General features: G+C 37.5%; 6 protein-coding genes across 6 annotated transcripts; 3 read left to right on the top strand and 3 right to left on the bottom strand.

Annotated features, from left to right (window-relative positions):
* The first annotated feature begins 284 nt into the window (after positions 1–284).
* Positions 285–9258, top strand: LOC131777528 (uncharacterized). Its single transcript, XM_059093835.2, has 3 exons — positions 285–547; positions 5745–7542; positions 8096–9258. The coding sequence occupies exons 1-3, from the start codon at positions 392–394 to the stop codon at positions 8251–8253; spliced, it is 2112 nt and encodes a 703-aa protein (XP_058949818.2). The 5' UTR covers positions 285–391; the 3' UTR covers positions 8254–9258.
* Positions 8917–13117, bottom strand: LOC131777529 (protein IMPACT-B). Its single transcript, XM_059093836.2, has 2 exons — positions 12533–13117; positions 8917–10885 (listed from the first exon to the last, which is right to left on the bottom strand). The coding sequence occupies exons 1-2, from the start codon at positions 12924–12926 to the stop codon at positions 10320–10322; spliced, it is 960 nt and encodes a 319-aa protein (XP_058949819.1). The 5' UTR covers positions 12927–13117; the 3' UTR covers positions 8917–10319.
* A 1785-nt stretch (positions 13118–14902) lies between these two features.
* On the top strand, positions 14903–18531 carry LOC131777535 (coiled-coil domain-containing protein 43-like). Its single transcript, XM_059093843.2, has 5 exons — positions 14903–15216; positions 15441–15531; positions 16151–16307; positions 16886–16938; positions 17497–18531. Exons 1-5 carry the CDS (start codon positions 14914–14916, stop codon positions 17685–17687), a joined length of 795 nt encoding a protein of 264 aa, XP_058949826.2. The 5' UTR covers positions 14903–14913; the 3' UTR covers positions 17688–18531.
* Positions 18532–19109: 578 nt separating this feature from the next.
* On the top strand, positions 19110–22362 carry LOC131777532 (stromal cell-derived factor 2). Its single transcript, XM_059093840.2, has 6 exons — positions 19110–19275; positions 19369–19475; positions 20475–20557; positions 20869–21090; positions 21769–21871; positions 22149–22362. The coding sequence occupies exons 1-6, from the start codon at positions 19143–19145 to the stop codon at positions 22176–22178; spliced, it is 678 nt and encodes a 225-aa protein (XP_058949823.2). The 5' UTR covers positions 19110–19142; the 3' UTR covers positions 22179–22362.
* A 131-nt stretch (positions 22363–22493) lies between these two features.
* LOC131777533 (uncharacterized) lies at positions 22494–24335 on the bottom strand. Its single transcript, XM_059093841.2, has 5 exons — positions 24186–24335; positions 23996–24103; positions 23681–23715; positions 23518–23575; positions 22494–23061 (listed from the first exon to the last, which is right to left on the bottom strand). Exons 1-5 carry the CDS (start codon positions 24268–24270, stop codon positions 22838–22840), a joined length of 510 nt encoding a protein of 169 aa, XP_058949824.1. The 5' UTR covers positions 24271–24335; the 3' UTR covers positions 22494–22837.
* A 576-nt stretch (positions 24336–24911) lies between these two features.
* Positions 24912–27625, bottom strand: LOC131777541 (uncharacterized). Its single transcript, XM_066167489.1, has 5 exons — positions 27315–27625; positions 26812–26913; positions 26148–26182; positions 25797–25854; positions 24912–25489 (listed from the first exon to the last, which is right to left on the bottom strand). The coding sequence occupies exons 1-5, from the start codon at positions 27397–27399 to the stop codon at positions 25098–25100; spliced, it is 672 nt and encodes a 223-aa protein (XP_066023586.1). The 5' UTR covers positions 27400–27625; the 3' UTR covers positions 24912–25097.
* Between the last annotated feature and the right edge of the window lie 120 nt (positions 27626–27745).

Genomic DNA, 27745 nt, shown 5'->3' with positions numbered 1-27745 from the left:
TCGACTTGCTGGTGTAGTGGCAAAGCGGAGGGTCCACTTCCCACTCCAGTAATTTTCTGAAATCAGAAAATAGTTACAAATTTTACTTCACCCTTGTTTACAAAATGTAACTTAGCGTTTAAGGCTGAACCTGATATGGCTAATATCTTCACGAAAGAGTGGAAAAAAATTGCCGCAACAGCAACACAACAACAGACAAAAAACATATTTCCAGGCGGGGTGTGGAAATACCAACTCTTTCATAGATAACCTGTAATAGACCCATAATTCTTTGCGATCAGCAAGGTGTAATGGCGGACGTTAATGACGTTGTGGAAGCAACTCATTTATCTTCTGAAAATATTGACGGAAGAGCTCTTTTTCATTGAGCTTTACAGCACATAGCCATCAGATGGAAATTTATCAAGGTTGTACACCTGGTTATCCGCCTCTCCCTCAAGGCTGGGAGATGAAAGTGGACCCTACTTCTGGAAAACCATTCTTCATCGATCATAAGACGCGGACAACATCTTGGGAAGATCCGAGAGTAAGGCAGAAACATTATCAGGTTAGTAATGCTGTTTAACACCGTGCTAGGTGTACTATTGATGATGCATGTGAGTTTGATCTTGGTTTTCGTGACTCAAAATGGTCACAAAATGCTTTTCTTCGAACTAATTGAAAATGGATATTTTGTATGCTTTAATAGCTGACGTCTAGCTTGAGTAGTTCTGAAATGTCAACAATGTTGGTGGGTCTGATAGCGAAGAATATATATAAAACAGATCACTTAAACTGATTTTATAATATTTTGGCTGAGCTAAAACGCAATAAATTGGTTGGTAACACATATCGTTACCTAGACAATGTCGTTGTACTGCATTTTTTCCTGTGTCACTTGAGGGAATATTTGTCAAAATTAAGATGCTCTTGAAAAATCTGGTCGTTAAACACATTTGATCAGAAGTGTTAGTTCAGCTGCTCTTCATTTAATTGAAAACTTTGTGAAATTTAAGGCATTTTTTTGGTCATAGTGACGTGTTGTATTACGTATTACCTGTGTGGCTGATCCAGAATTTGTTTACAATTCTGATACCTTTCACGGAAGTGGAATTCTAAGTATATTCTTTTACAGCAATAAATATCTTCAAAAACCGAACAAATTTTGGCGCAATGTGTTGTCTGTTGATGTGTTGTGGTTTAGTGACTTTCAAAAATGTATGAAAGTCACCAGGTACAAGTTACAAGGTAGTGAAAGGGATCTGCAGATGATATTAGTAACCATTCACTTGGTCCAGATATCAACTTCAATACTAGTAACAACTAAATCTCCTTCATCTCCTGGAATTTTTTGATAAATCCGTATTCATGTTTACAGCCAGTCTAGCTAGTGTCTTGTTGATTCTTGCCAAGTTATTTTCACTCTTGTTCACTTTCCTATTAAAAACCAAGGTCTGTTAATGTGATGTTAAACAAATTGGCCATTTGTTTGTGTTAGTGTAACACAACAAAGGTATATATACAACAGTTTGGCTTATTCTCAGTTTGCTGAGTAGAGCAGAAGAATACAAATTCACTAAAGAATACAAAATTTGACCTGCATGAACCTAAACAATGGGAGAATAAAAGCAGACCTCTTTAACTCTTACAGTATAATCTTACAGCCCCAGAATAGTCTCAGAAATAATAATATTTGAGAAGATTATTTTGAAAAATACAGCACTATGGAAAACTGAGCAAAATGAAGGCTGTTCTGAGGCATGATCTGCATTCCTAACAAGATTAAGTAACTACATATATGTTATTCACCAGATGGGAAGTCCGTATTGGGAAAAACTGTGTCCTCTATCTTGGATACCACCAGGCCATAGGCCTCAGGCGGTACATAAGACAGAGGGCACAGTTTTTCCCAATACAGACCAACCTTGGATGGTGAATAACATTTTTATTTCTTTCTAAAACCTAACAAATGGTTTTGAAAAGAATCTGAATGATAAAGGGCTATAATTATGGCAAGATTCTCCATAAACGGAACAATTTTTGTGTGAGTAGATGGTAGAGAAAACAAGGGCAATGCAAATGAAAGAGAGTGGTTTCATCAAAACATATTTATTTGCATAATGATATTAAAAGGTGATTTAAAAGGCTTCCAAGAAAACTTCAAAACATTTTTTTAAAAGTATCTGTCACAATCTGACACCTGTCGATTTAAGAGCGCATAGGGACAAATCACATGCGCATTTTTTAGCAAACAACAGTTCTGGTTGTCAGCGTGGAAAACAAATTCAAGCTAAATGAATCTGCAATGATGAAATCTTCAATGAAAAAAGTCAAAGGATCCAAAGGAAATATTTTCCAAAGACAGTGGATTAAGTTCAGTTAACTAATCAGAATCTGAATTATCGCTGATGATAATTCTTCTTTTCTTGGGCTTCATGGACTTTGGGCTTTCTTCTTTTTCACGGGCAATGTTGAAAGTGAAGGTGCAGCCTTTAATTTTCCCGATGCAAGCGCCTGAGAAAACTCCTGATTTACTGACATCTTTGGAAAGATTCACCAACAAAGTGGAGTTCTTGTGGATGCATACTGTTGATGTCTGAGTGCTTTCTTGGCTGGAGTGGCTTAAAATTAAGGACATTTTCCGCTGATGGTTGGCAGACGCTGCTTTGTAAGAATCGAGGCTCTTCAAATTTACAGGAACCTCTGCATCCATTAGGCAAGATGTATGAGTTTTTCGAACTGTGTGGTTGGTAAAATTTCCTTGCAGGCCTGCTGATTGCACACCTGTTTTCATCAGCTTACCAATCTTGTTTTTGTTGAGTGGTGCCCTCATGTACCAGATGTTGCTGCCAGGTTGTCGCCAATAATTTATGGCCTAGTAAAACGGGCTGTCAGTGCTATTCATTTCTTCTGGACAGTGACTCTTGAATTCCTTGTAATAGAAAACAGGACAACGTTTGTTGTTTGTTGCCTGCATGGTTGGATTAAATGCTCGTGTATCACCATTGCCGCAGTGGGTCTTGGATCCTCTTTCTGATTCCCAAATCAGAAATTCCTTGCACGTTTCCTTGTCTGTTTGAAGAACAATGCCTCATTTTAGTTTGCTGCTTTCATCTTGGGCACAGATTCCAAAGTGCAGTGCCAAAAACCACCAAACTGTGCATTGGAGGGCTTCAGGGTTTTCAGCACCAAATTCACTGGTGTGAAACAACAAATCTTCTTTGGCATTGGATAGTTCTTTTGCAGCATGAGGGCAATTTCCTTTTGCTTCTTCAAAAACCAGCTGTTTCTTTTTAGAAAGAAGAACTTCCTTGGACTTAAAGAATTCTTGGTCTTTGAGAATGTTCAGTTTGGAGTTCTTGTTGTTTAGATATCGTTGCAAGCTTCTTTGAAATGATTGTAGCATTGCCGGCCCATATGATCCACCATCTTTCTTCTTTATCTCCATCAGGAACTGACATATCAAGATGTTGAGCTCGTCTGCCAGTATCTCTTCAATTTTCCTGGCCTCACCCACCTCAAGAAAAAATCTTTTCCAAATGTGTAGGTCATATTCTGTTTTTTTCACCATGTTTTCTGGACGTTGTGTTAAAATATACTTTTGCACACTCGCCATCATAAACTGAGCCTTTTCTTGGTTTTCTTTCTGTTGCGAATCAATATTTTCTTTGTCACTGAATTTTTTTACCGCATCAGGGTAATAAAACTCGCTCTCACTGTGGTCTGAGTCCATGCTGAAATTAATATTTACTGTAAAAAGTGAAAACTTTACATGATAAGTATCAAATTAGTAAATGAAAAGTTGCAAAGACGCAATTGATGTAATCTCATCACGCAAAGGATCAGATACCACCCATTATGTTGGGTGGATGGGGAGAATACTGCCCACTCTTGTAACCAATCAGATTGCAGGATTTGTAGAATACTGCCCGCTCACGAACTGAGAAAAAAATTAATGTAGATCTTGCCCTTCCCAAGACTTTTTAAAACATGAAATGCAATGCCTTTGTACTGAAAGTTTTTGTTCTCTGTCAAAATGGTCTTAATTTGGTTAGCTTACTCACTCTATACTGAAAGGAAAGTTCCTGGCAAGAGTAATAATCAAACAAGTAAAAGACCTTGTTGACCAAAGATACTGTTGAGTTGAGTTTGGCATGCTGAAGATTGACTGAAGTGATTTTTCTGAAGAAAGAGGAAATTTAACCCAGGCTTATAGCTGGAGCTGTGTTTGAGGAGTCCTGACATTGGTTTATTAAGAAGTGCTACACTAACTTAAAAGTGTCTTGCAGTGCAAGGATGTCTTCCAAGGATTTTAAAGAGAACTTCATGTAATCAGATATTCTTCAAAGTCTGTGATATTTCTTTTCCTTAATAACCTCCATGCTCAGATTTCCTTGATATTTTAAATGATAAAGTCTTATAACCCCCTTTTAATTTGAAGTTAGGCAACAGAACATCACAACGGGGAGGGTTACAGATTGAAATCCCTAGGGTGATGTACAAAGTGGGAAAGGAATCAGCTCAATACAGAGGCCCTGTAATCTGGAATTTTATAACTAGGTTGGTAAATTTTAATGCAAATGTTCCAAAAGACAGTTTAAAAAACATTTTACATAGGCTCTCACAAAACATAAATAGCTTCTTATTCGAAGCACCCATAATAGCTATGAAAGCCCAAGATTTTGTATATTTTTAGGTATTATTATACTGTACATAAATTTCTAGATTAGTTTGAAACTTTACTTTGTCAATGAACCTCATTTTATTGACTTGTACTGAATTTTAATACCATAGGGTGATTTTACAAATTATTTTGTTTATTATTTTACATTTTATTAGTTAATTGTAGGTCCACATCAGCCTCATGGCTGCCACTTTTGTAACCTGCATCACTAAATAAAATGATCGACCTATTGATTGACTGATTGATTGACTGATTGATTGATTGATTGATTGAAGTACATCAGTTATAGTCAAAACTGTTGTTGTCGCAACACAAAAGTGGGAGAGAAATGAAAAGACTGGAACAACCACATGGCCTAAATTTTATGGCATGTGCTTGTTTTGCACCATTTTTTTTTTTCATCAAACATTTTTATCAGATTCTGCATGCATGTTCTACAAAACATGTATATTTTTATTACTTTGTGTAAGTGATAGATTAGTGATGGATTTTTTTCACAATGCCACACTGCTGTAGCACCTGGAGTTGAAACCAAATATAGACTATCCTCTCCTCTGTGTGATCACAAATGTGATGTAGTTTGAATGGACTGGCTATTCAAGATTAGAACATCCAAATTCCATCCTGCAATAACACTTGACAATGACTTACCAAAACCTGCACAGTTCTTATTATGGTGGTTGATTTGCTATGAGTGGAAGTCAAGAAAATCTAAACTCAGCCACAGCAGAACAGTTGTGACCATAATTAAAATATTTTGATACTAGAAGTCAAGAGCTTTCTTGCATACCATGATTTATACCAGTGATGCAAGATGTGTCCTTCATGAATCAGCACAAACAGGACATAGTTTGATTCCAGTATTTAGTTCCTTGAATTATAAGATAATTAAACTACCTGTTAAATTTCTTAAAGAGAAATTGAGATTGCATTAGTAAGTATAACTTAGGTTTAGGGTTAGGAATATCAAACACAATCATCATGAATCATCCTATAATTTTTCACTTTGGAGTGAAAAGCATGGTTACCACTTCTCAGCAGTGGATTGCTCACTGAACTGAAATTCTTTTCTATTTGACAGGGACCTGGCGGATCCTTGGGAAACCAGAATCCATCCCAAACATTCCAGTTGCCGTCGGGTCAGCAATACTCTACACCAGTACCATCGTCTCCAGGTCAACTCTACCAAATGCCTCCTCCTATTTCAGGGCAAGTTTCTCAAAGCCCAGTGTCAAACCCTGGTCAACCTTTCCCAGTGTTACCTGACCAGCCAAACCAAGTGCCTCCTGGTCATTTAAATCACATGTTACCTGGTCAATCCAGTCAGATATTATCAAATCAACAAAACCAAGCTCCAGCTCCATCAAGCCAAATGCCACTTCCTCAACCAAGCCAACTGCCATCTAGTCAGCCAAGTCAAATGGTTTTCAGTCAGCCAAATCTAATGCCATCTAGTCACCCAAACCAAATGCCTTCTGGTCAGTCAAACCAAACGCCACATGGTCACCCAAGCCAAATGCCACATGGTCAGCCAAACCAAATGTCATCTAGTCAAGTAAACCGAGTGATCCCCAGTCAACCAAATCAGATGGCTCCTGGAGGACAGCTTTATTCAGTACCAGGACCAAGTCCTTCACAACCTTATGAGGCACAGCCAATGATTCAAGGCCAACCACAGCAGATTCAGAGGTCAGATTCTAGTCAACCATATCAGATACCAATGTCTGCTGCTGGTCCAACTTATGAAATTTCATCCCAGAACACCAGTCAGGCATATCAATTCCCTGCTGTTAATTCTGTGTCGGCCTTAGGTGGGTCAGCAAAACCCGGTGTTCTTCGTCAATCAAGTCAACAATATCAAGCAACACCATATCCAGGTCAACCATATCAGATGCCTGCTTCAAATCCTGACCAGTTTTATCAACCTCAGTCTTTGAATCCAAGCCAACTTTACCCTGGTCAGCCTGTGCAGAGTCCCTTGCCTCCCTCGCGAACAAGCCAAGCATACCAAACTCCAACATCAGCTCCTGGTCAACCATACCAGGTACGACCATATCAACCTTCACCTCAGAATCAAGGCCAGGGTCCACCACAACCTAATGCTCAGACAATGCAGGCAACAGGACCAGGAGGGTATCAAGCCTATCAGACACCAGGACAGGTTCCTAATCAAGTGCAGCCTTCAGGAAAGCCACCAATACCATCTGTAGTGGGTGCTGCTACTTCACAGCTCCAGCAACAGCAGCAAGTAATGCCACCCTCCCCTGTACAACCAAAGTCACCTGGAGCACAATCCTATCATCATCATCATCAACCATACCAAAATAATTATAATTACTCCTCACCTCATACACAAAGTATCCCAGGAAATAGAACTGTGAAACAAGAAAATCAAGGCTATGGCCCAACTCCTGTGGGACAACCACTACAAATGATAGATGGAAGAACTCAGTCCTATGCTCAAACTGCTCCATCCCAGGCTACCCAATGGGCTCCTCCATTTGCAAATCCTGCCCCAACCTCTGTGTATGGTCACACATCTCCTTACCCAGGTGCTCCTCCAGTGTCATATGCAACTGAACAGTCAATGATGCGGCAGTCACAACCCCAACATCCACCACCTGGTTACCCTCCTAATTCTTATGCAGTTGGTTCAGGATACACAAACCTGGGTCAACAACCAGGCTTCCCAGGCAGACAACCCTATGCACAGTCAGCTCCTCAGATGTATGGCTCAGGTTATCACCAGCCTGAACCTCGGAGTCAATACACAACACGAAGGTCACCTTTATCAGATGCTAAAATTAATTCAATCGATACACTGCTTTGTCATGCAGAGGAATTGGAACCAAGAGTTTTATCTTTTTCAGGAACCAGAGGTCAGTTAAATATTGTTTTGTCTTCCTTTTGATTTCTCAACTCAGTTACATGTGGATTGTGAATTGTATTAGATAACTTGAGATCAAGCTCATATCAGAGGATAAGTGGGTTAGGTGCTTGTATTGTCATCATTTAAAGATTCCCAGCAGTTGAATGTACAGCTGGAGATCAGGATTGTCTTAAATTGTTTTGTTGCAAAGTTAACTGAAGGACTTCCAGAGAGGATTGCTACCAGTATATACCTCTTGCCAACCAAGTGCAGGGTCAGCCCTGTAAGTTATTGGCCAAGTTTTTTTCCCCTCAGCTTTAGGGTTCATGTGCAAAGCACTTGGTACAAAAATCCAAGCAGACACTGGATCAGTATCTTACGTTACAGACCTCAAACTCAGTAAGATATTTTTTATATCTCTGGGTTCGAATAGAGGAGAAATTTCAATTCAAACAAACTCTCCAAATTATTTGTTTAAAAGATAATGATGCATCAATTTTGAGACTCTTTCAATTCTTAATTCTTTGATTGATTATATATTTAATGATATTGCTTTTTTAAAGGTGACAGAGAGTTTATTTATCTTGATGAACAACTAACAAAACTGATTTTGGATCTTGATAAAGTACAGACAGATGGATTAGAAGATGTACGAGTGGCTCGCAAGTCAGCCATTCAAAGAATACAATTTTTAATTGATGCTTTAGAGAATAAAGGCTGAAGAAGCTCCAGAAGTCATGTAAGCCTGTCATCCATTTAACAAGAATTCAATAAAATTATGTTATTCTAGAAGCTGTGAAGTAGGTTTGACTAGTCATAAATCGTGATTGCTCTCTGCTGTGTGATATCAATATTTTAGCAGCATTTTTTTCCTTCTTTATCTCTGTGGTTTTGAAACCAAATTACAGGATTAAACCAGGTAGGCAGCTTCTTCATGGAAATATCCCACTTTGACTTAGTTAGAATAAAATGAGCTGTACAAGACATCAGAGTAAGAGTAAATTTTGGATGTTTCTATTAAGAAGTTAGTTTTGCCCCTTGAATATTAGGTATGTCATTTAAATCTATTGGGGATGTTTCTATTAACAAGTTAGTTTTGCCCCTTAAATATTAGGTATTTCATTTAAATCTATTAGGGGCTGATAAAGCATACAGATATATATTGAAGAAACATTTCTGCTAGGAATCAGTTTTAAAAAGTATTTTACATTTTCTTAGAGGGAAGTAGCGAACATTATTTTTTTATTTCTTTTATTAACTGTAACGAAGGAAACGACTAAATGTAAGGAGGACTCCTGTTAGTTAAGTCGCAAAAGTTTTAACTCTAGGTTTTAATTACAGATTTTTCTGACCTTTATACTTTGGCTGAATTTTTAAAGTGACATGTTCACTGTACTGGCTCTCAAACTGATACACTCTTCCAATTTTTTGGGGGACACAAATTTACCGTTGAGCTGCAGTTGAATCCTAATAATGGTAATGAGTTGCAGGTTACTGTCAAGATCAACATGTGACTTTTCATATGGAGAATTGGAAGTAAGTAAAAAGCTTCTCCAAACTGTTCCTAGTGCTTGAGGTTCAGTAGCAATCTTGTCATGTTTTATTTTGGAGTTAACATCTGGGCTGTGCAAACAAAAAACACAGCACTAGTAATAGTGTCCATACAATCAGTAAATTTCAAAGGTATAGCAAATATTTTACTCTTGTCAATAAACTGCCACATAGAGTAAGTGTGCTGATAATTATAAATTAATTATTGCTACCACCACATCCTGAGGGAAATGCTCTATAGGATACTAAGTGTGGGTGTAATTCTCAGTACTCCAAAGCCTGATCCTATTTCCAACCAAAACATGCCATTTTCCACACCCATTTCACACACCAGCCTTTAAAATCCCCTCTCACTTTCTGTCATTTTTGATACAAATTTCCTAGTAGCTTTATTGAAGGCAAATTAAGCATTACATTTTTGCAATTATTTTTCTTTGCTATCCATTCTTACCCTGCTGAGGATTGCTTGCAAACCATACCCCATTTAAAACCATGATGGTCGAAATCAATGCCTGTTTTTAAACTGAAACAATTTCCCTTCAGGCAACGTACTTGTACAGCTTAAAACCTAACAGAAGTTATCATCAAGTGACTTCCATTGTCTCTGTTCAGGTTAATGAAATACAGCCATTCATCAATTCACAATAAATTTTACAAGGGGTTTTTAAAGAAAAACATGAAAAGACATATGATATGTAAAACGTTTCAACTGTATAAAACAATGTGAAATATAGTTTGTGGGAAAATAATGCAATTTTAAACAACATTAACTCAAAAACCCTCCCCAAGTTGTTGCTCTCAGGTAATAACTTGCATCTTAAAGTAATGGCCATTGTGGATACATTTAGCCACATCTTTTTTCACCCAATATAATTTTTATTTTCTGCAATCTACAGGGGATAATTTGCATGCCAAAATTACACAATAACGACGTAGTTCATTGTGCTAGTTCAAGGGCTGAAGACCATCTTTACATAGTCCATTGACTGAAAAGCAATACCATGTTCTTGGAACATGTACGTAGTTATTTGCCTGACAACATCAAACTTATCATCAGTTTGACTTGTGGGCATACATATTTATCTCAGCAATTTCTTTCTTTAAAATATGGGTACAAATGAAATTTTGTCACTACATATGTACCTAAGACACCCGAAGGAAAAGTGGAAGATATAACAACAATTTACACAAATCTACATAAAATTGACCCACCAAACAGCAATGGGATCTAACTCATTATTGTCTTTTTCCTGGTTTAAATCTACTTTTAAGTTTTGATTCTTTAAACTGTGGACTGATATCTATGAGGCCTGCATCTTTCATTAAATTCCGTGCACAGTTGTTATAATGCTTAAATCTGTCAGGCCCCAAAAGAATCCCACCATACCAACGGGTTACCACAACAACAACATCTCTGACATTTAATATTTGTAACAGGTGTAAAAGTCTTGAGCCCGCTGCTGCCTCACCATCATCATCACAGTCTTGAAGAAAACAGTTTCGGTCCTTACAAAATATTCTATATGCCATAACATTGTGGGTAGCATTGTTTACTTTCCGGTTTTTCTTTAACTCTTGTAGTACTCCTGAAACTTGATCCAGTATTATAACATGAGCAAGATGTGCTTGAAAAGTACTTTTCCTGTCTGTAAAAGGTTCCCCATGAGTAATCTCTGGGCACAGGTCTGATCTTTCACTCCTGATTAATTTCAAAGCATCCTCACCATTGCAACTGAGATTTGCTGTCTGATCCTTCTCAGAATCACCATCTTCAATTGTTTCTGATAATTTGATGTTCTCACCTAAGTCAGATTATATGATAAAAAAAAAGAAAAGAAAAACAGTCAACGCTGCAAACAAGGATCTGTATTAGGGAAGGTACGTTTTTTCTTGGGGGGGGGGGGGAGGGCTGGGGCCTCAGAGGGGAGGGTCATCAGTGAAAGTGAGCACCAAAGGGGAAGGGCCATACCCTCTTTTTCAGCTATTCAAGGGGAGGGTCACACCTTTTCCAGAATTTTTAATGGAAATTTTTGTGATGTTATTTTCCATTTTTCTTTAACAGACTAAGTATTTTCTTTTCAACTTGTTTCTTTTAATTCGGTGCAGATACTAGTTTTATAAGGTTACTGGGTGTCTACATGTATATTATTCCATGGCACATAATTTTCCGTCCGTATCGTGACATACTTGACTCGGGTATGGTTTCTTGTTCCAGCTGTTGTCTATCCACTGCCTGATCTCCTGAGTCATTAAGCTCTGAAGAGTTACTAGAAGATCCAACAATGCCCTCTACCCTGTTGCTGTCACTGTCACTGGATTTGAGCCAGAGGCTAGCGGAATGTTTGTCTGTTTTTCCTGCACAATTGAAGTCAAAATCTTACTGCCAATATGAGCCTTCACAACCCTCATCTCCAAATCTCCATGATCTATTACATAGTCTTCATCATTCAGAGTTTCTTCATCAATGTTTAAAATTCTTGTTTTAAATGACTTTTCATTTTCTGCGTAGCGCTGGCATTTGCATTTATCGGCTTTACGGTGATTCTGCTTCTGCTTTCTTGACTTTCTTTTGAGAGCATTTCCTTGGCGAGGGAAAATTCTTTCAACTTGTTGTTTAGCCTTTTGTAGTAGCTCCAAAGCAAAATACAAGCAAAATGTCGAAAAATGTTCTGAGGTTTCTATGGCATGGAGCATACCATGTGGTAGTGAGGGGAGGGTCACACTTGTCAGTCACCTAAAAGTGGGGGGGGGGGTCAGGAGTTTTTTAATCAAAACATGAGGGAGGGCCAACACTTTCTTTTGGAAAAAATACCAAAATTCCCCAGCCCTCCCCCCCCAAGAAAAAACGTACCTTCCCTTACAGTTGTAAGTCTCAAAAACATTACACAGAAATATCAATATCACAGTCTTGCTATTAGTCTCTAGAATGACCATAATTTCCCCACATACCTTATCTACAAACTTAAAGTGGATCAATTCTAATGTAGACTACTCTAAATATTGAATCAAATTATTTATTTTGAAGTGCAATGTTCCAATGAATTTGAGGGGCTTTGATGGAAAATTGAATACTACAGAAAGAGATATCACCATAGTTAAAAACTGTTGATGTGAAAACTTTAAGAGGATTTCATCGGCACCGCAATTAGAATTCTCAAAATAAGATGTTTGAAATTAAAACAAATTGATTTGCATCACTCATGCATGTCAGTTTTGTATACTTACCTTTTGATATCTATTATGATCACTTTTGTTATATTAATTACTGAAACTAATTCAAGCCACCTCCAACTAGGCTCGCAAACAAAGAAATTTCATTCTGTGGACTTTGCCTATGCATAAATTAAGAAATAATATCGAGTAATTGCATCATCCCTACTCTTAGCTTCCAAAATCTTTCTTTGTAATTATTACCTTCCAATAAAAACGGACAAAAAGTATTGGCTTACCGTGATATTTAAGGGAAACATCACTTCTCGATCCTTTGGTATCAATCGGTTCTTGATCATTAAATTTTTTATCAATGAAAGTCCTCAAGGCCTCTACCCACTGATAAATTATAATCTGACCTTGATGTTCTCGGTAAATGGTATATAACAAGTCTGAGGCTTCAAACATATCAGCATCACTCATCCAGGCGGAATGAATTTCGAATACAGGGGGAACCCGGTCTGGGTATTGTGGCGGTAAAAGGACTTGCAGAGTAGCTGACCACCAGGAATCACTTTGGTGGCAAATGCGGATTTCATAGATTCTGTTAGCTTCGTCGATGACAATAAAATCTTGATCATAAATAGCTATTAACGCTTCGATTTCTTCAGCTTGTTCGGCTGAAGTCTCCATTATATTCAAGGATTTCCCGTACTAACAGTAATTTTTGACGGCTGCGTCTGTTTCTGGATAAGGCTTTTTCTGAGTTTATTTGACGAATGATCAATTGTCATTGAAATATCCCCAACCACAAGTAAGTGTTGCACACCAGCGGTCCGCTGATGAACGTCCGGCAACGTGGCGAGTTAACGCTGGCGCGTTCGCTGGCGTCTGAGAGGACAATACTAACATAGTTTGGCCCCTTGTTATTATTCGGTGGTTATACCGCTGAAAAGAAGCCAAATTTTCGTGGGCTCAGAATTGAAATCAGCCAAAATGGAAACCACTGTGCTTATAACCAGCGGTATCATAACAGTTTTTTGGTTTGTAACTTAGATCTTGAGGTGTACCTAGAACATGGCGAATACTCCATTTTACAGAGTTCTTGGCATATGGAGTGTTGTTCTTCTTTTTTTAATCTTCTTAGTCATTCGACTGGATAAAGAAACAGACTGGTTCTGGTTCATCATCTTCATACCATTTCTGATCTTTGATTGCTTAGTGATTTTTTACATTATGCTTCGAATTTGTCGTCACTTAAAAGATGGCGTAGACCCGAATCGTTTTACCATCGCAAGGAAGTTTTGGTTCTTGTTCCTGGTTGCTGCAAAACTTAGTTTTATTATTATACTGTGTTGCAGACTTGAGGATATCATAACCGCATCGTATTTCGTGGTGTTTATTCCTCTATGGATATTCCTATTGGGCCTCGGTTGTGATGCTTCTGTGTGGGTTTGGGTTTTAGCGAATGCCAGAGGATGATAAAGATTAGTTAAGAGATTTGGTGACGGTCAAGATGAAGATAACATTAGTGTTCTCAGTACGTTATCTAGATAAAGAAGGCATCATATATGCCATGTCATCAGCAAGTTCGCCCGCAAGCGACCTCAAGAACAACAACAGGATTGTCAATAACGAAACCATGGCGAGGATCTCTATTTTACTTTAAATAAAGAAACTCTTGTGAGTTTTGACTAAATTGGCAATTGTACAGAACCTTTTTTTAAGGGGTCAATTAAACAAGAATACTTTCAATCTACTATTTAAGATACAAACGGATCGGAAATTTCACAGAACTTTCGTGCCACTGAGACGTGGACTCCGTCTCCTCATCATGAAAATAACATCAAATGAGGCTAAAATAATGATTTGAAAAGTTACCTTTCGATTGCATTAGATGTAGCCTCACACTAGACAGATTCTATAGACTCATGCCTCTCCAAATAAGGTGCCAAACAACAAGACCCATGAGAGAAACTGGGGAAAATCCTCTTACAAGCGGGATTGTCATTATGCTCAAAAATACTTGTATTGATACAAATAATCATTGTGAATAAGCTTTGAAATAAATATTGAAAAGATGAATGATAATTTTTAGGGGTCTACAGAGCCATTTGTTGGTTAAGGGTTAAGAGTTGAGAGTTGCTTCATGTGTGCATATAACAAGGTATTGGTTTGGCTTTGTTTTGTGATAATTCTCAAATTGTGTCATAGTTGTCCATTTGATGGCTTTTACAGAACTGAGTTCCGGTATCTTAGCCATGTATGTAAGTCTCTTCCATGGCTATGACTAAGAACAAAGACTTTCTTGGTTAGAGACAATCCTACATGTGTCTGTTGATAACATCTTTCACCCATACCTCCCTTGGCTAAATAAGAGAAAATGAAAACACAAACATTCTACATGCATGGGGGAGCTACTCAAGTTTTAAACTGATGGAATACTAAGGAGGTGTTATTGATTTTTAAGTCAGTGATAGACTCCTGGTAATGCCTAATTCTGAGCACCCATGAAGGTAGGTATTAAAGAGATAATTTGGTTTATAATGTAAATAAACCATTGTGAGGAGCTTCTACAGCTGTAGCGTCAAGCATTAGCTCTTCATCAGTCTTATAAAGATTTTATAGGCTCTAAAGTTTTCAAAATGAGGTGTTTCCTGTAGACTTTTAACTGACTTTGATGCTGTGTTTATTTCAGATGTTTGATGACATGACGGGACTCTTTGCGGGTCAGCATGTCACCCTAGTGAGGTTTCGGGAACCTGAAAACGCAGTCAGGGTGGGAAGCGGAATTGCTCAGGATCTCAAGATGGCGGACGGAGCAACACAAGAAGAGGCGTTTGAAGAATGGCTTAGCTCTCGTATGAAACAGTTAGGCCTAGATGAAGACGTATTTGGAAGCTATATCACAGGAGTACTAGATTCTGAGGATACGGACGAAGATCGCAAAGATGCACTCAAGGGTATTTTAGACGGAATGACGGTAAGAAATACTCAGTGAGGTGCGTGAGGCACGTGTATGGGGAACCTCAACCATCAATTTAGCCCGGCCTTATTGGTATCTATCATCTTACGGGAATTTTTGTTTTAAATTGGAGATTATGTAGCTGCCATTCTTGGGTACGGCGAGATCTTTCTGTTGTTTTTCAAAATTCTTGTGACTATTTAATAGATTTCCAGCTTTGTGAAAACATTTTGAAATTGCAGCAATATCCTCTGAACGACCTCTGCAATGAAGTCATTGAAAGATGGAGAACATCAAGGGCAGAAGTGTTACAGGAAAAGGAACTCGAGAAAGGTACTAATGAAAAACAACCAGGCAATCATTTTGGCAAACAAGTGGAGTAACTTTGAAATATGAATTAATAATAATCAACATGAAATGACTGTTTTGATTTTGTTTGAGATTTAAAAGACCATCCACTAGTCGATTTCTTATGTATTAACAAAAAGACTGCAAAAGATGAACAAAGATGAAAGTGAAGAGAAATCAATAACTTCTTCGAAGTAACTGTCACACAGATCATCATAAGCTTATAACTCTAAAATAGATCAGATAAATATTTTGTTCAAAGTAACTGACCCACGGAAATTGCTGCAATATTAGCCATCCAGTTATACCCAGAGTGACCCATCTGTTGAATTAACACACCAGCCAAAGGGTTCAAGTGAAGAAAGTGGTGGAGTAGTTTCTACATTACTGAGGGATTGTCCCCTATCATTCACTTCCTTGCTTACTCTTTGATTGTTTTGAACAAGCAATCTGACGTCCTCTATGTTTTAATGAAAATGCAGTAATTGAATTTTGATTATCTTACATAACTGCTATTCAATTGATAAACGAGGTACATGTTGTTTGTCAATGAGGTACATGAAGTTTGGATGTAAAATCTTATTTACACTTCATCTACAAACAGAACAGAAAGCAACAGAAAAACAGAACAGACTTGCTGAAATAATGGAGAAACAAGCCTCAACAGTGTCTTCAAGAAAATCCACCCAGGCCGATGCTGACAGGGAAGTTAAGAAGCTCTTGCTTGCTCAGTATGGACATGAATCAGATGAAGACTACTGATATCCTTTTTGTTTCTGTTTTAACATGTGTGCGATGTACATCATGTTTCTTCTAATCAATGTATGCTTGAATGTCACTTTTATCAGAGAAAAGGGTGGAAAAGGAAGGCCTCAAATCATGCTTACAGGAAATATGATCCAAGGGTTTGTGAAAATTTGCCAGTCAAATAATTTTTTATTAAAAATGGAGTATTGATTTATAGTTATTCAAGCTTGCATTAAGAGGTTATGTCATTATAGTGCTATGAAATATTAAACATCTCAGTCAGGTATGAACCATGTCACTATAGTCATTTCTGATGTTTTATTTGCAGTTGGCCCTTCTGTATCTCTTATTTCCGTATTGTATTTGACATGTTTTTCACACTATTCTTTTTTTTCTATTATGCTAATATGTTTAAGAATTTGATCAAAGAAACTTCATGTTGTTCACTAATATTTGGCTCTAGAAATTTATAATGGAACTAACTAATTATTTGCAGTGAAAATCTTTGCCCAGAGTATTGATAGTAAAATTAAATGATATAAATTATTATTTGTTGGATGTTACTCATTAGACATCCTTAACCTCTTACCACTACTGAGAGTGATGATGAACAAGCTTCATGTTCTTCTGCTGAGAAGGATTTAGGTTTGTATCAACAGCTCTTTGATTCTCAAACACTGATAATTTACATTTTTATCTTTAAATCTGGTGGAGTAATCTGGAGCCAAGGGATGGATTTTAAAAGTTATATTGCTGGATTAGTGAGATACACTTTTTCTATTTCTATCAACTTCTAGATAATTGGCATGGTTAGATTCATCTCCATACATGGATGAACAAAATTTGTTTCTGTTTTTGCTTCTTGTAAAAATCCTCCTTTACCTAATATCCTCTCTGTTTTACTGTGGTATATTTGGGTTAAACCATAAGTTTGTGGACACCAATTATGTCTTTGCTTGCCTTTGTGTTAATAATTTAAGACTAAGTTGGATGTTGATCACTTCTGACTGTCAAGGTATTAATTTATTATTCACTAAGAGCACCTGAGTTTGTAAAGACAGCAAGGGTCAACTTGCCCACCAGCTGGGCATCAGTGATCAAATAACTGATGAAGAACATGTTTAAAGATTTAAAAATGTCATTGCACATGAGCATTATAGAGCAATATTTGAACAGTGCCTCGCAACTTCTCTAAATTAACAGGAATGGTAAAAAATATGAATACACAATCTGTAGCAGATAAAGAGAAAGACAAGAGAGATAAGATGAAGGAAGAAAGTGAACAGAGAAAACAACAGATAAAAGAAGCAAAGGAGAAGCAAAAACAAAAAGCAGATGAGAGGAAAGAAAAGGAAAGGAAAAGAACTCAGAAAGGAGAAAGACGAACCAGATGACACATACTGGTACAAGAATAATGAAAAAACTTTTTTTGCATAGTTCTTGTGTCGAGATGGATACAGATGAAGCACAGCTTTTTGTTCTTTAAAAAATTTTTTTTCCACTTCAAATTGTGTGAAAAGTTTAATTTGTTAATGCCAATTTGCTTTTGGTTGGGGTTTATGAGAGGAGAAGACTATTCACTTTTCAGCTTTTTTCTACTTATATCAAAAGTTGTAATTTATTCATAGATTAGAAGGAAAAAGCAAATTAATGTTATAAAAAGGGGTGATGTAGGCAAAGTAATGACACTGTAAAACATGAAGAAAAAGAGATATTAAAGATATTTTTTCTTATTCAATAAGTGGACAATAACTAGTTTGAGGATGGTTTAATAATTGATGCAGACTGCAAGCATGTGTTATTTTACTCCCTTTTCTGAGGAGACTCAAAGCAAAATATAAAAATTACCTTTAGCTGGAATTCCAAATAAAATAAATTATTTCAAATAAGAACTCATGAAAATGTTGGGTTGGATGTATGATAGAATTTAGTTGCAACATGAAATCGATATCATAAAATTCAAGCCTTTATTTGGGTTTAAATCAGTGACCTCAATTTTACCTTTGATGTGTCTTTTCAGCAACTTAAGTATGGGGCTAGTGCACAACCAATATGTCAGTAATTCACATTGAAGCCCACTCTGGTTTGTAATCAGGCTTACCTCCATGATCATTCTCAAGGGAGAAAGATGTGCATATATATTAATGCTAAAATCATAAAAAAAATGTATGTTTTTTGGTTCTAGCTAGGGTTGACATAGAGTAAACATCAGACAGCAATGCTCTCAATTTGTGTTCATTAAAGTACTTTCAGGCAGATCTCAACCTCACCAGTATTATTAGCTCATTAGCAATAAGATGATCAGCTCACTTTGGAATCTGACCATTTTTTATCTAGTTTCTCCTTTCTTTCCATCTTTTCTAGAGTCAGGTCATTCACCAGTAATCTCTACCTTGCCATTATCTTTTTTACGGAATAGTCAAATCTAGGGTATCTGAAAAATTAACTGGCCAGAGGAATCCCCAGTCATTTCCAGGTAGGTGTGTGCAGTGGTAACTTTGATGTCCACGGCCCATTTATACCCAAACAAAACCATACCTTGTGCCAGATTTGATATAAATTTTGCAGATTACCACCATTACTCCCCAAATCAATGCCACTTATGCTCATTAAGTATCACCTTATTGACAAAATTATGATAAAAGGTGCGACACAATTTGAACGGTAAAATATTTTGATAACTTTGATCAGTGAAGTGCCATTAGACCAAAATCCCTTGATACTGTAATACATAATACATCCCGGACAAACATCCCACCCGACCCGCGGAATAGCTATTTAGTGCACGAGAACGAGTCTGACGAGCCAAAGCGAGGTTTAATGCCCTTTGCGTGTCTTTTCGAAATTTCATGATGGCCGTGACAGTACCTAATTTCCTTTACTTTTTTCGAATAGTCAGTGGAACTAATATTGTAAAATACGTTTATTTGTTGATGAGCATAGCTTCTTTGCTATGCGGTCGTTCACAAGGAGATTCTAGAGGTAAGTAAGTAGACAAAATAATTTAAAAAACAGAGCAGGTTGAAACCATTTTAACTCAGAATGTATGATGAAGCTGTTTGATTTTTCTTCCAGAATTTAAATATATTACTTGTGGGAGTGTTTTAAAGCTAGTCAATCCAAAGCACAATGTTAGACTCCATTCCCATGAAGTTAAGTATGGCTCTGGAAGCGGACAACAGGTAGGATTGAGCGTACGTTCTGCGTCAGTTGGAGCGAATGTGATGATCTCCCTTCTTGAAAATATCCTCAGCATGTTTTGCTGTGATGTTCCTCTGTTAATTTTATGGCAGAATGTTTGGAAAGACAGCAGATAGTGTACACTCAAAATAAAATGTGTCCAAGCTGCTGTAACATCCCTGTCGTTGTGATCGAGAAATTCTAGTTTTTTTTCCAAGTTCGCTTTCAATGCCCAAAACAAAGTACAATTGATGAGCTTACTGTTGGTATTCATCGAAAAAATTGGACCAACAGAAAAGGGATAGTTTCCCCCAGACATACCTAGATTTATGTCACGATTTTTATTTAAGTGTATTATATGGAAAGGGACTCTGGATAGCGGGAGAGGACGCCTTGCGTTACTTCTTGTCTTCAGGCGTTAATTTTAATGAGATGCACTGTGCGTGGACGCTTCTGATTTGTGTTTGGTTTTCCGGTTTCCAACCTGTTGAAATACGCATGTTAAGCGGAAGACTGGGTTTTTTAAAAAATTACTCACCGAACCAAGGGTTAGCATCGAATTTTGACGTAGTTTTGTAGCTTTGAAGTAGAGACTACTATTCGTTGTGACCAAAAGCCCTGCTGTCCTGCACGGTCTTAAAGGGAAAAAATAACAAATTTCCTTTCATAAGTTCGTCTAAAGTTCTTGAAAGTATCAGTGTTTGGTTGGAAATTACATTCTATTTTAAAAATTATGTAGCCTTTCTACACCCTAATCACTTATCCTTTTTTTCACATGGGGTTCAAAATCACCTTCAATGGAACCCTAATTTTCCACTCTTAGTGGGCTGGCTCTATTAGATCTCTCATTAATGGGGTTTTTTAAATGCTGCTGCAGTATCACTTCTCTTAATTTTTTTCCTCACGTAGGTATGACAAGACAGACGATTGTAGACGGCATCTCTACAGTATACATTTGACTAAGAATTTCTGCTGATTAAACAAAATATTGCTACTTTTAGTCTGTTACAGGAGTGGACAGTGCGGATGACGGAAACAGCTACTGGGTTGTGAGAGGGAAAATGGATTCTCCATGCAAAAGAGGGTGAGTACCAAAGTAACCTACTCTAAGCATTCAGTCATTATAGTTAACAGTGGTGTAATGGCATAATTAGAGATCATGATGCAAAGCAGGGAGAAAAGGATGGTAGATGGGAAAGAGCAGCAGAAAGAGAAACATTCTCTTAAACTTATCAACAATTACAGATTTCACTAGACTTAATCTGGTGATATACCCTTGGACTGGTTAATTATTGTGACATGTCAACAGAAATATACTGGTACAGTCTAAGTAATGAAAGTCTTAAATCTGTACTTTTAAGAGGAAATGAAAGATATTCATTTTTATTTTTCCAGGACTCCTGTTAAGTGTGGCAGCGCAATAAGATTACAACACCTGGCCACTAAACGCAATCTTCACAGTCATCACTTTCAGTCACCAATTTCTCATAACCAGGAAGTGAGTGCATTTGGTGAAAATGGAGATGGGGATGATTTGGACAACTGGTCTGTTATTTGTCCTTCAAAGTTTTGGGAACGACAGGATAAAATTAGGTTCAAGCATTCAGCTACTAAAGTGTAAGTGCAGAACCTCTGATGTTCACAGTAAGCAAGATGAAGCTCCCTGGGAAAAGGGATAGTTTTCAAGTACCTTTTCCCATGTTAGCTTTATGAACATATTTTCTGTTGTCAAATATTGGTTAAACCAAGGGCAAAAAACCTGGTTTTCCTCAATCTTTGAAGTTTGGAAAAACCACCAACCCTTGTCACTTCTGTCAAGATATTGTGTGTTTTTGTTTTTTTTTGTTTTTTTGTTTTACATCTGAACATTCACATGTCTTTTTTTCCCTTCTTGGTCATGACCTTGCATTGATATTCAACTGAGAACTTTTTCCCTTCAGAAAACCACATCACTCCCTCCCAGATGATGTCTGCCTCAAAAGGATTATTAGGAAGCTCACACCCCGTGTAGATTATAACAGTGTGAAAATTAAGTCACTTTTGTGGAAATACCTTCTCTTCAAGAACTGGCATATTTGGAAATGTTCAATTTTTAAAAATTTTTTTTTTTGGAAGGGGGATGCAAGTTTACATACCCAGTTAGTAACCTTAATTTTACTGAAAATAATTTGCAACTTGGAGTAACCTCAAGGGTTATAACTTTTAAGCTTTTGGGCAAAGACTGATTCAAGCATGTTCCTTTACTTTTCTTCCTAGACAGTTAGTTATTTGTTTGTATTTGTTTTCTCTCTTTAGTTATCTGCATGTAACTGGAGACCAGTTTGGCCGGCCCATTAGTGGTCAAAAGGAAATTAGTGGTTATAGTTATCCTGAAACAGGAAATGAATGGAAGGCAACGGTCAGTACTGGTGTCTTACTTCATTCTGTTATTTGCCTAACTTTATGTTCAGGAAATTATCATTTCAAGGAAACAACAAACATGTTAAACTTGTGGTGTTATTCATTTCTTTTTCTGCAAAACTATCTAATCTTATTATGTCCATGGCTAGTACACATTTTAGGTTTCTTTAATCTACCCTGTCATTAATTTTTGGGGTTTAGTTTTATGTTGCTTGTTAAGTGATTGTAATCTTGTCCAGTGGCTTGGTGTAATGACCTGTTCTTTTTTCTTTTAGGAGGGCATTTATGTCAAACCCACCAATTGATTGTAGACCTGATGGAACCCAGATTTTGCACTAAGTTGTACATTTGAACAGTTCTGGGACAGTACAACAGTGCTATTTTCTAAAATTCTGGCATGGACCACAAGGATTTTGATAAAGAATTGTTAGAAAAGCTTTGTGCAAGGAATTACATGGAATTGTTTATTAAAGAGCTGCTACAAAAAGATTTGTATCTATGAGCTTTCTTGTCCCTGCTGGATTTCAGACTCAGATGCCAGAAACCCAGATGAGGTAGTCAGTAACATGCCCTTCCCTGCATTTACATATACATGTGGAATAGACAAAAAAATCAAGAAAAATAATGCATTGATGTATTTGGCAAAATTATCGCGATTTGTACATACTTAGTTGTATCAGAATCACGAGTCAGAATTTCTCTTTACTTTGTATGGCTCTTGGAGAATATGCAAAGGTGGTAACCTTTTTTTATATTGAATTATTGAATATAAAAGTCATTCAGCAGTACTGATTAAATCTGTCTACATTTCATTCCTGCGAGTTTCAATCTTGAAGATATGAGTCTCAAAAATAAACCAATCAGACAATCTTTCTGAACAAATGGTAAATGACGTCATCATACATAAGAGCTATTCAAAAAGGGGTACTCAGAAACAGAAACACTTTTAAAAAAAATTCAGTACTCAAAATATGTAGTTTGTTGTAAAATCGTCCTCTTGCTTGACATCAGAAGGTCGTGAAAGATTGAAACATCTCAATGGGATAAAGATTTCAGCTTGTACCAAAACTCTCAGCTTTAGACAGCCGCTGACCTGTGTGCTGGTGAACGTTGTGTTGTAGAAAATTAAACAGGTGTAAACTGGTCCTGGGTTGTCAAACTCAATACAGTATGGCTGAGGTGCTTTTTCTGCCAAGTGTTCGAAAGAAATCAGTTAATCAAGGGCTCGGGTGATCAGGGAGATACTTGTGTACATGTGATACCGTTCCTAGATCGAGATAACCTGATAATTTATAAAAACAAAACCTGTCACACCTAAACCCCTCCGAGTAACATGCCGGTTTACGACCACATCATCCCAATGGAAATTTCTACCTATGTCCTTTGAGAAGCAATCGGCTTTGCATACGTGGATACAGCTACATTAGTTACCAAACATTTAAACAAGCTTCCATGTTGGTGTACCAAGTCAGTCCTTTGAAGTTTGAACTCTTTCCTCATATTGACTGTTCTCTAGTTCCGATAAATTTTCATACGACATAAATGAAAACCTTAAATTAAGGGGTGTTTACTGGATTGCAAATATAAAAAAAACTATTCCTACCAAATTTAGCCTTAACAATATCATCATAAGAAACTCTATACCTGAGTACGTATCAGTAAGGCGCGACTTTCCATCTGCAGACAAGGTGAATGGTATAACCTAATTCGAGCAAAACTCAACGTTCAATTCCTAAAAGTGTCAGGTTCATTAAGCAATACAGGGAAATTAAATTCAGTGTTAGCAGTGAAAAACTGAGTTTCTTACATTCTGTGTATCCACGCTTGACACATTCACACAAACTGGGAAAATAAGAATGAGTTTTTTTAGGCCCAGCTAATAATTTCGTAGTACTGTTTGAGTCCATAACCTGTGTAGACTAGTGTAATGGGTGAAAAAGCAATGGAATGCAATCTCCCATGGACGTAATCCCCGTCATAAGTTACTCTTCTACTGAAACAGCTGCGCCTTGGAGACACGACAGCGCGTGATCGATAGAAGACCCTTCAAAATGTATATGCAATCAGTGCTGTTTTTTTGTCTTTACTGAAATTTCTAATAAGTGCATTTGAAATTTCTTACCTAACTCACTAAAGCGGTAGACAGAGATGGGTTGACAACAATAAAACGACGAATTGCCACTGACACATTCACAGCCATCAAAATTTGGATTATTCGCTGTAACTGGATCTACAAAAACAAAATAGAAGTTAGTCATGAAAGGGTTGATGATCAAGGCAAGTACGGGGAAAAAAACAAAGGTTTCTCTAACCAACAGATTTCAGTGTGAAACTTGCCACCAAAGGAACAAGTACAGTGACCACGGATAAAGGAAATTTCACTTTCAGCAAACACATTAAGAAGATTTCTCAAAACAGTAAGGTAAGAAAATAATATGTCGCTAACCAGACAAAGAATGACCTTCCACAGATATTTAATAGTCACTTTCGCTTTCCGTGCGTCATTTCCGGCTGTTTGGTGGGTCAACGGGAGGGGGGGGGGGCAGTTCTCCAATGAACTAAATAGCAAGGAGTGAGGCCTCCAGATGCAAAAGAAGAGAGAGCAGTTCATTTCATGCCATGCAAATGATAATCATCAGTACAGGAAGTACTTTACAACAAGGCGGCAAGTGATGGAGTTATTTGTCTACTTTTTTTATCTCTATGATTTCGCCTTTATTCTAAATCTGTGTAAATTTCGTACACCTATGCCTTCGTGTACATCTATCGAGTGTGACATGTTCAAACAGGTGCCGATCACGAGAGACCTTATTGCAAAGGTGAGGGTAAGAGGGTTAAGTAACTGGAACCGTGAAGACTGTGCTCAATTCAAAGGGCGGCTTTACAGAAAGGAAGATAGTTTTATTGCAGTCAGATCTTCTATTTGCTTATCTACCTCGAAGACTGAAATGTAATCCGATCTGTTTGAAGGTTGCAACTTTTATTTAGATATTAACTTTAAGCCGCTGTGACATCGCCATCATGAAAACACAAATTAACTGTATCGTTCAAAGAGCCACATCACTTCCTTCCTTATTCAGTTTTATTATTGCTCTAATCCACTTTACATACATTTATAATGAATGGTAAAGTATAGCAGACTGCCAAGAATGTCATTACCGATTACAATATCATTCTGTCAATCACACAGACATTTACTTGTTTGGTTCGGTAAGTCTTTAATTCTAGTCCTCATCAGAATTTTCAATCACGCGATTGTTGAAAAGGAAATCAAGTGGATTTTTTTTCTTTTGTGGCGACTTAGTTGTGTCTTTGCCAAGCATTTTTAGGAGCCACTGCCGAGTCTTGTTCAACATTTGATCCTTTGACTTATTAGAGCCGGCAAAGTGTAACAGCGAGTTGCCCTCCTTGTCCGAAGCCCTCCACTGCTCCTGGCCTTCCTGGGTTGGCAGATTGAAGCAGCCAAAGTCAAGATTAAAGAGTGGTACAATGAGATCAGCATATATCTTCAGGCATCCTCCCCACTTTCCCTCATCACCGTACGAGATGTTGTAATACTGAAGGCAGATGCACGACAGTGGACAAACCCCTTGACAAAAAGGAGGTGGATTTCTCGCTGGAAAAAAAAATGAAAAATATATATAAACAGGGATTAGGAAGTGACTTTTGCCTCTAGTTAACTCACACGTCTATTAACTTTCTTATTAAGCCCTCTTTGCAGAGGAATATGGAGGCGTTACCATACAACTGTCGACCCTTTTATCATCAGGACCGAATAATTTTGAATATGCATCCTTTTTTAGTATCAATGTATTGTCAAGCGAACAGGTAAGGAAAATTTAACAAAAACACAGCGCAAGGGGTTTATTTTGTTCAGTAACCCAAATTCTAGTGATTGACGAACATGAAAATGTATACCTTACCTGAGAGAGTTTCGTTGAACAGAACCTTGTCATCTAAAGTCCCCGTAAATCGTATCGCCTAAGAAATAAACATTCAGTCAATCACCAGAGAAAAACACATATGCCGAGCCTGACTCAGCACGGAGACTCTAAATATTCGGATAAATATTGAAATCAGTTGAGCGAGCTTGTCTACAGTTTGTTGATCAAGTTGGTAGAGGACGAGCGAATTTTCTCTAATTATCTTACTAGCACAAAAGCTGGGGGTTTTTTCAACTCTTTAAATGGACATTTAGTGTTTCTAATTTCTCCACTAGCTCTACAGGTTTGTCTCGCAAACAGAGTGAATCTATAACGATTATCATGACTCACTTTCTCCTCCACTTGAAATGTCATGTTCATACAGGCTACAAAAAGAACAAAACACACTTCATAAATGACCACACTTTTCTGCAAGTAAGAAATCCTAAACGAAATATCTCCTCTAGTCATCTTCTCTCGGAGTGAACTCTACCAGGTGTTTTTAATAAACTTTTCAATCCCCTCGGTAAGATTGCTGATGAAAGTTTTCAGACGTAAAACTAAATTCTCAGTCAGAAGTCTTGACAAGCACCAGTAAATATTCTGTGGCAGATCAGCGGTGGGTGGAGAATTTAATGATAGATGATGATAACACTTTTATGTAAATTTGAACTCGAACCCATAACTGACCTGCGAAAATCAGTATTAAGGCAATTTCATACTTATCTTAATTGGTTTAAAAGAGACTCACATTTCGTTTATCCCATTCTTTCTTTCTGTTTTATTAACCCTTACATGGCTAACATTAACATGCATATTCTCCATAGTGTTCTCTCAACACAGTTTCCTAAGGTACTTACAGGGAGAAATCGCTTAACAACCAAGAACTTCTTTAGTTGGTGATAATTTCCTTTATTCTCGTGACCTTAATGTTTTATTAAGGGTTATATGGTTCGAACAACTTAGATCCCAGTCACTCTTACGATTCACAGAGTTAAAGTCTATTGACTCCTACCTGTGTGCTCCTTGTGGTCAAAATCAAATTTTGTGCAGCAGCCACACTGTGCAGTCGGTTCTTTAGTGCATCCACAATCACCATCATCGACAAAATCTGGTTCTACAGAAAAAGAGTTCATTCCACCATTAATGAGCATTAAGCAGGGGAATGGGCAGTTATCACCGGCTGAAGAGACTGGGGACTGAGATTAAATTAACCTTTGAAAAGAGAAGGGCTGACTCTGTCACTCTCTTCCTTTCATCCGCAATATCAGGTTACAATGGCTTGTAATTTTTCTTGTCTTGTATCAAAGGTTTCTCCTTGGCGAAAAACAACATAAAATGAACGGACTATGTGAGAATGGAAGCTAAGATTTAGACTATGCCAGCCAAATACTTCTCGTTCGTCTCAAAGCGCATTAAACTGTCTGGGCGAACACTCATTTGTTCCTACGACTAATTCAATACTACATAGCCATGTAATCACTTCTCATAAAATCACGGATAATCTGGCATGCTTACCTGGTGCTTTCAACTGATCGACATCGAGCAAACTTGACTGGGCAATTCCAGTCAGGAAAAATGCGAGCAACCAAGACATGAACATCTTGACAGAAAATCTCTACAACGACCAACGCATTTGGCAGATCACGCGCTTCAATCTCATTTATATGACCGTCTGGTATTACACTTTGTGTGGATTCGAATTACATAACATATGGGGTTGGGGGAATGTGCTGTGCACCACTGTGAAAGGTTTTAATCTCAAAATACACGTGATCCAGGTTTTCAAATATAAACGGCGATATGGCATTGAAAAAGAGAGTTCTGCTTCAAAATAATAGAGGGTTCAACTTCTGAAAAGCCTTGTGTCCACATCAAAATGTGTCTCCCTTCAAACCGATGAATTATAACAATCTCAGCAGGAGAGTGCTCAACCATCGCGGGCCAAA

This window comes from Pocillopora verrucosa, chromosome 5 (assembly GCF_036669915.1).
Source record: "Pocillopora verrucosa isolate sample1 chromosome 5, ASM3666991v2, whole genome shotgun sequence".
In the NCBI taxonomy this organism is placed as follows: domain Eukaryota; kingdom Metazoa; phylum Cnidaria; class Anthozoa; order Scleractinia; family Pocilloporidae; genus Pocillopora; species Pocillopora verrucosa.
The sequence above is the reverse complement of the archived record's forward strand: the minus strand, read 5'-3'. Positions and strand labels throughout refer to the sequence as shown.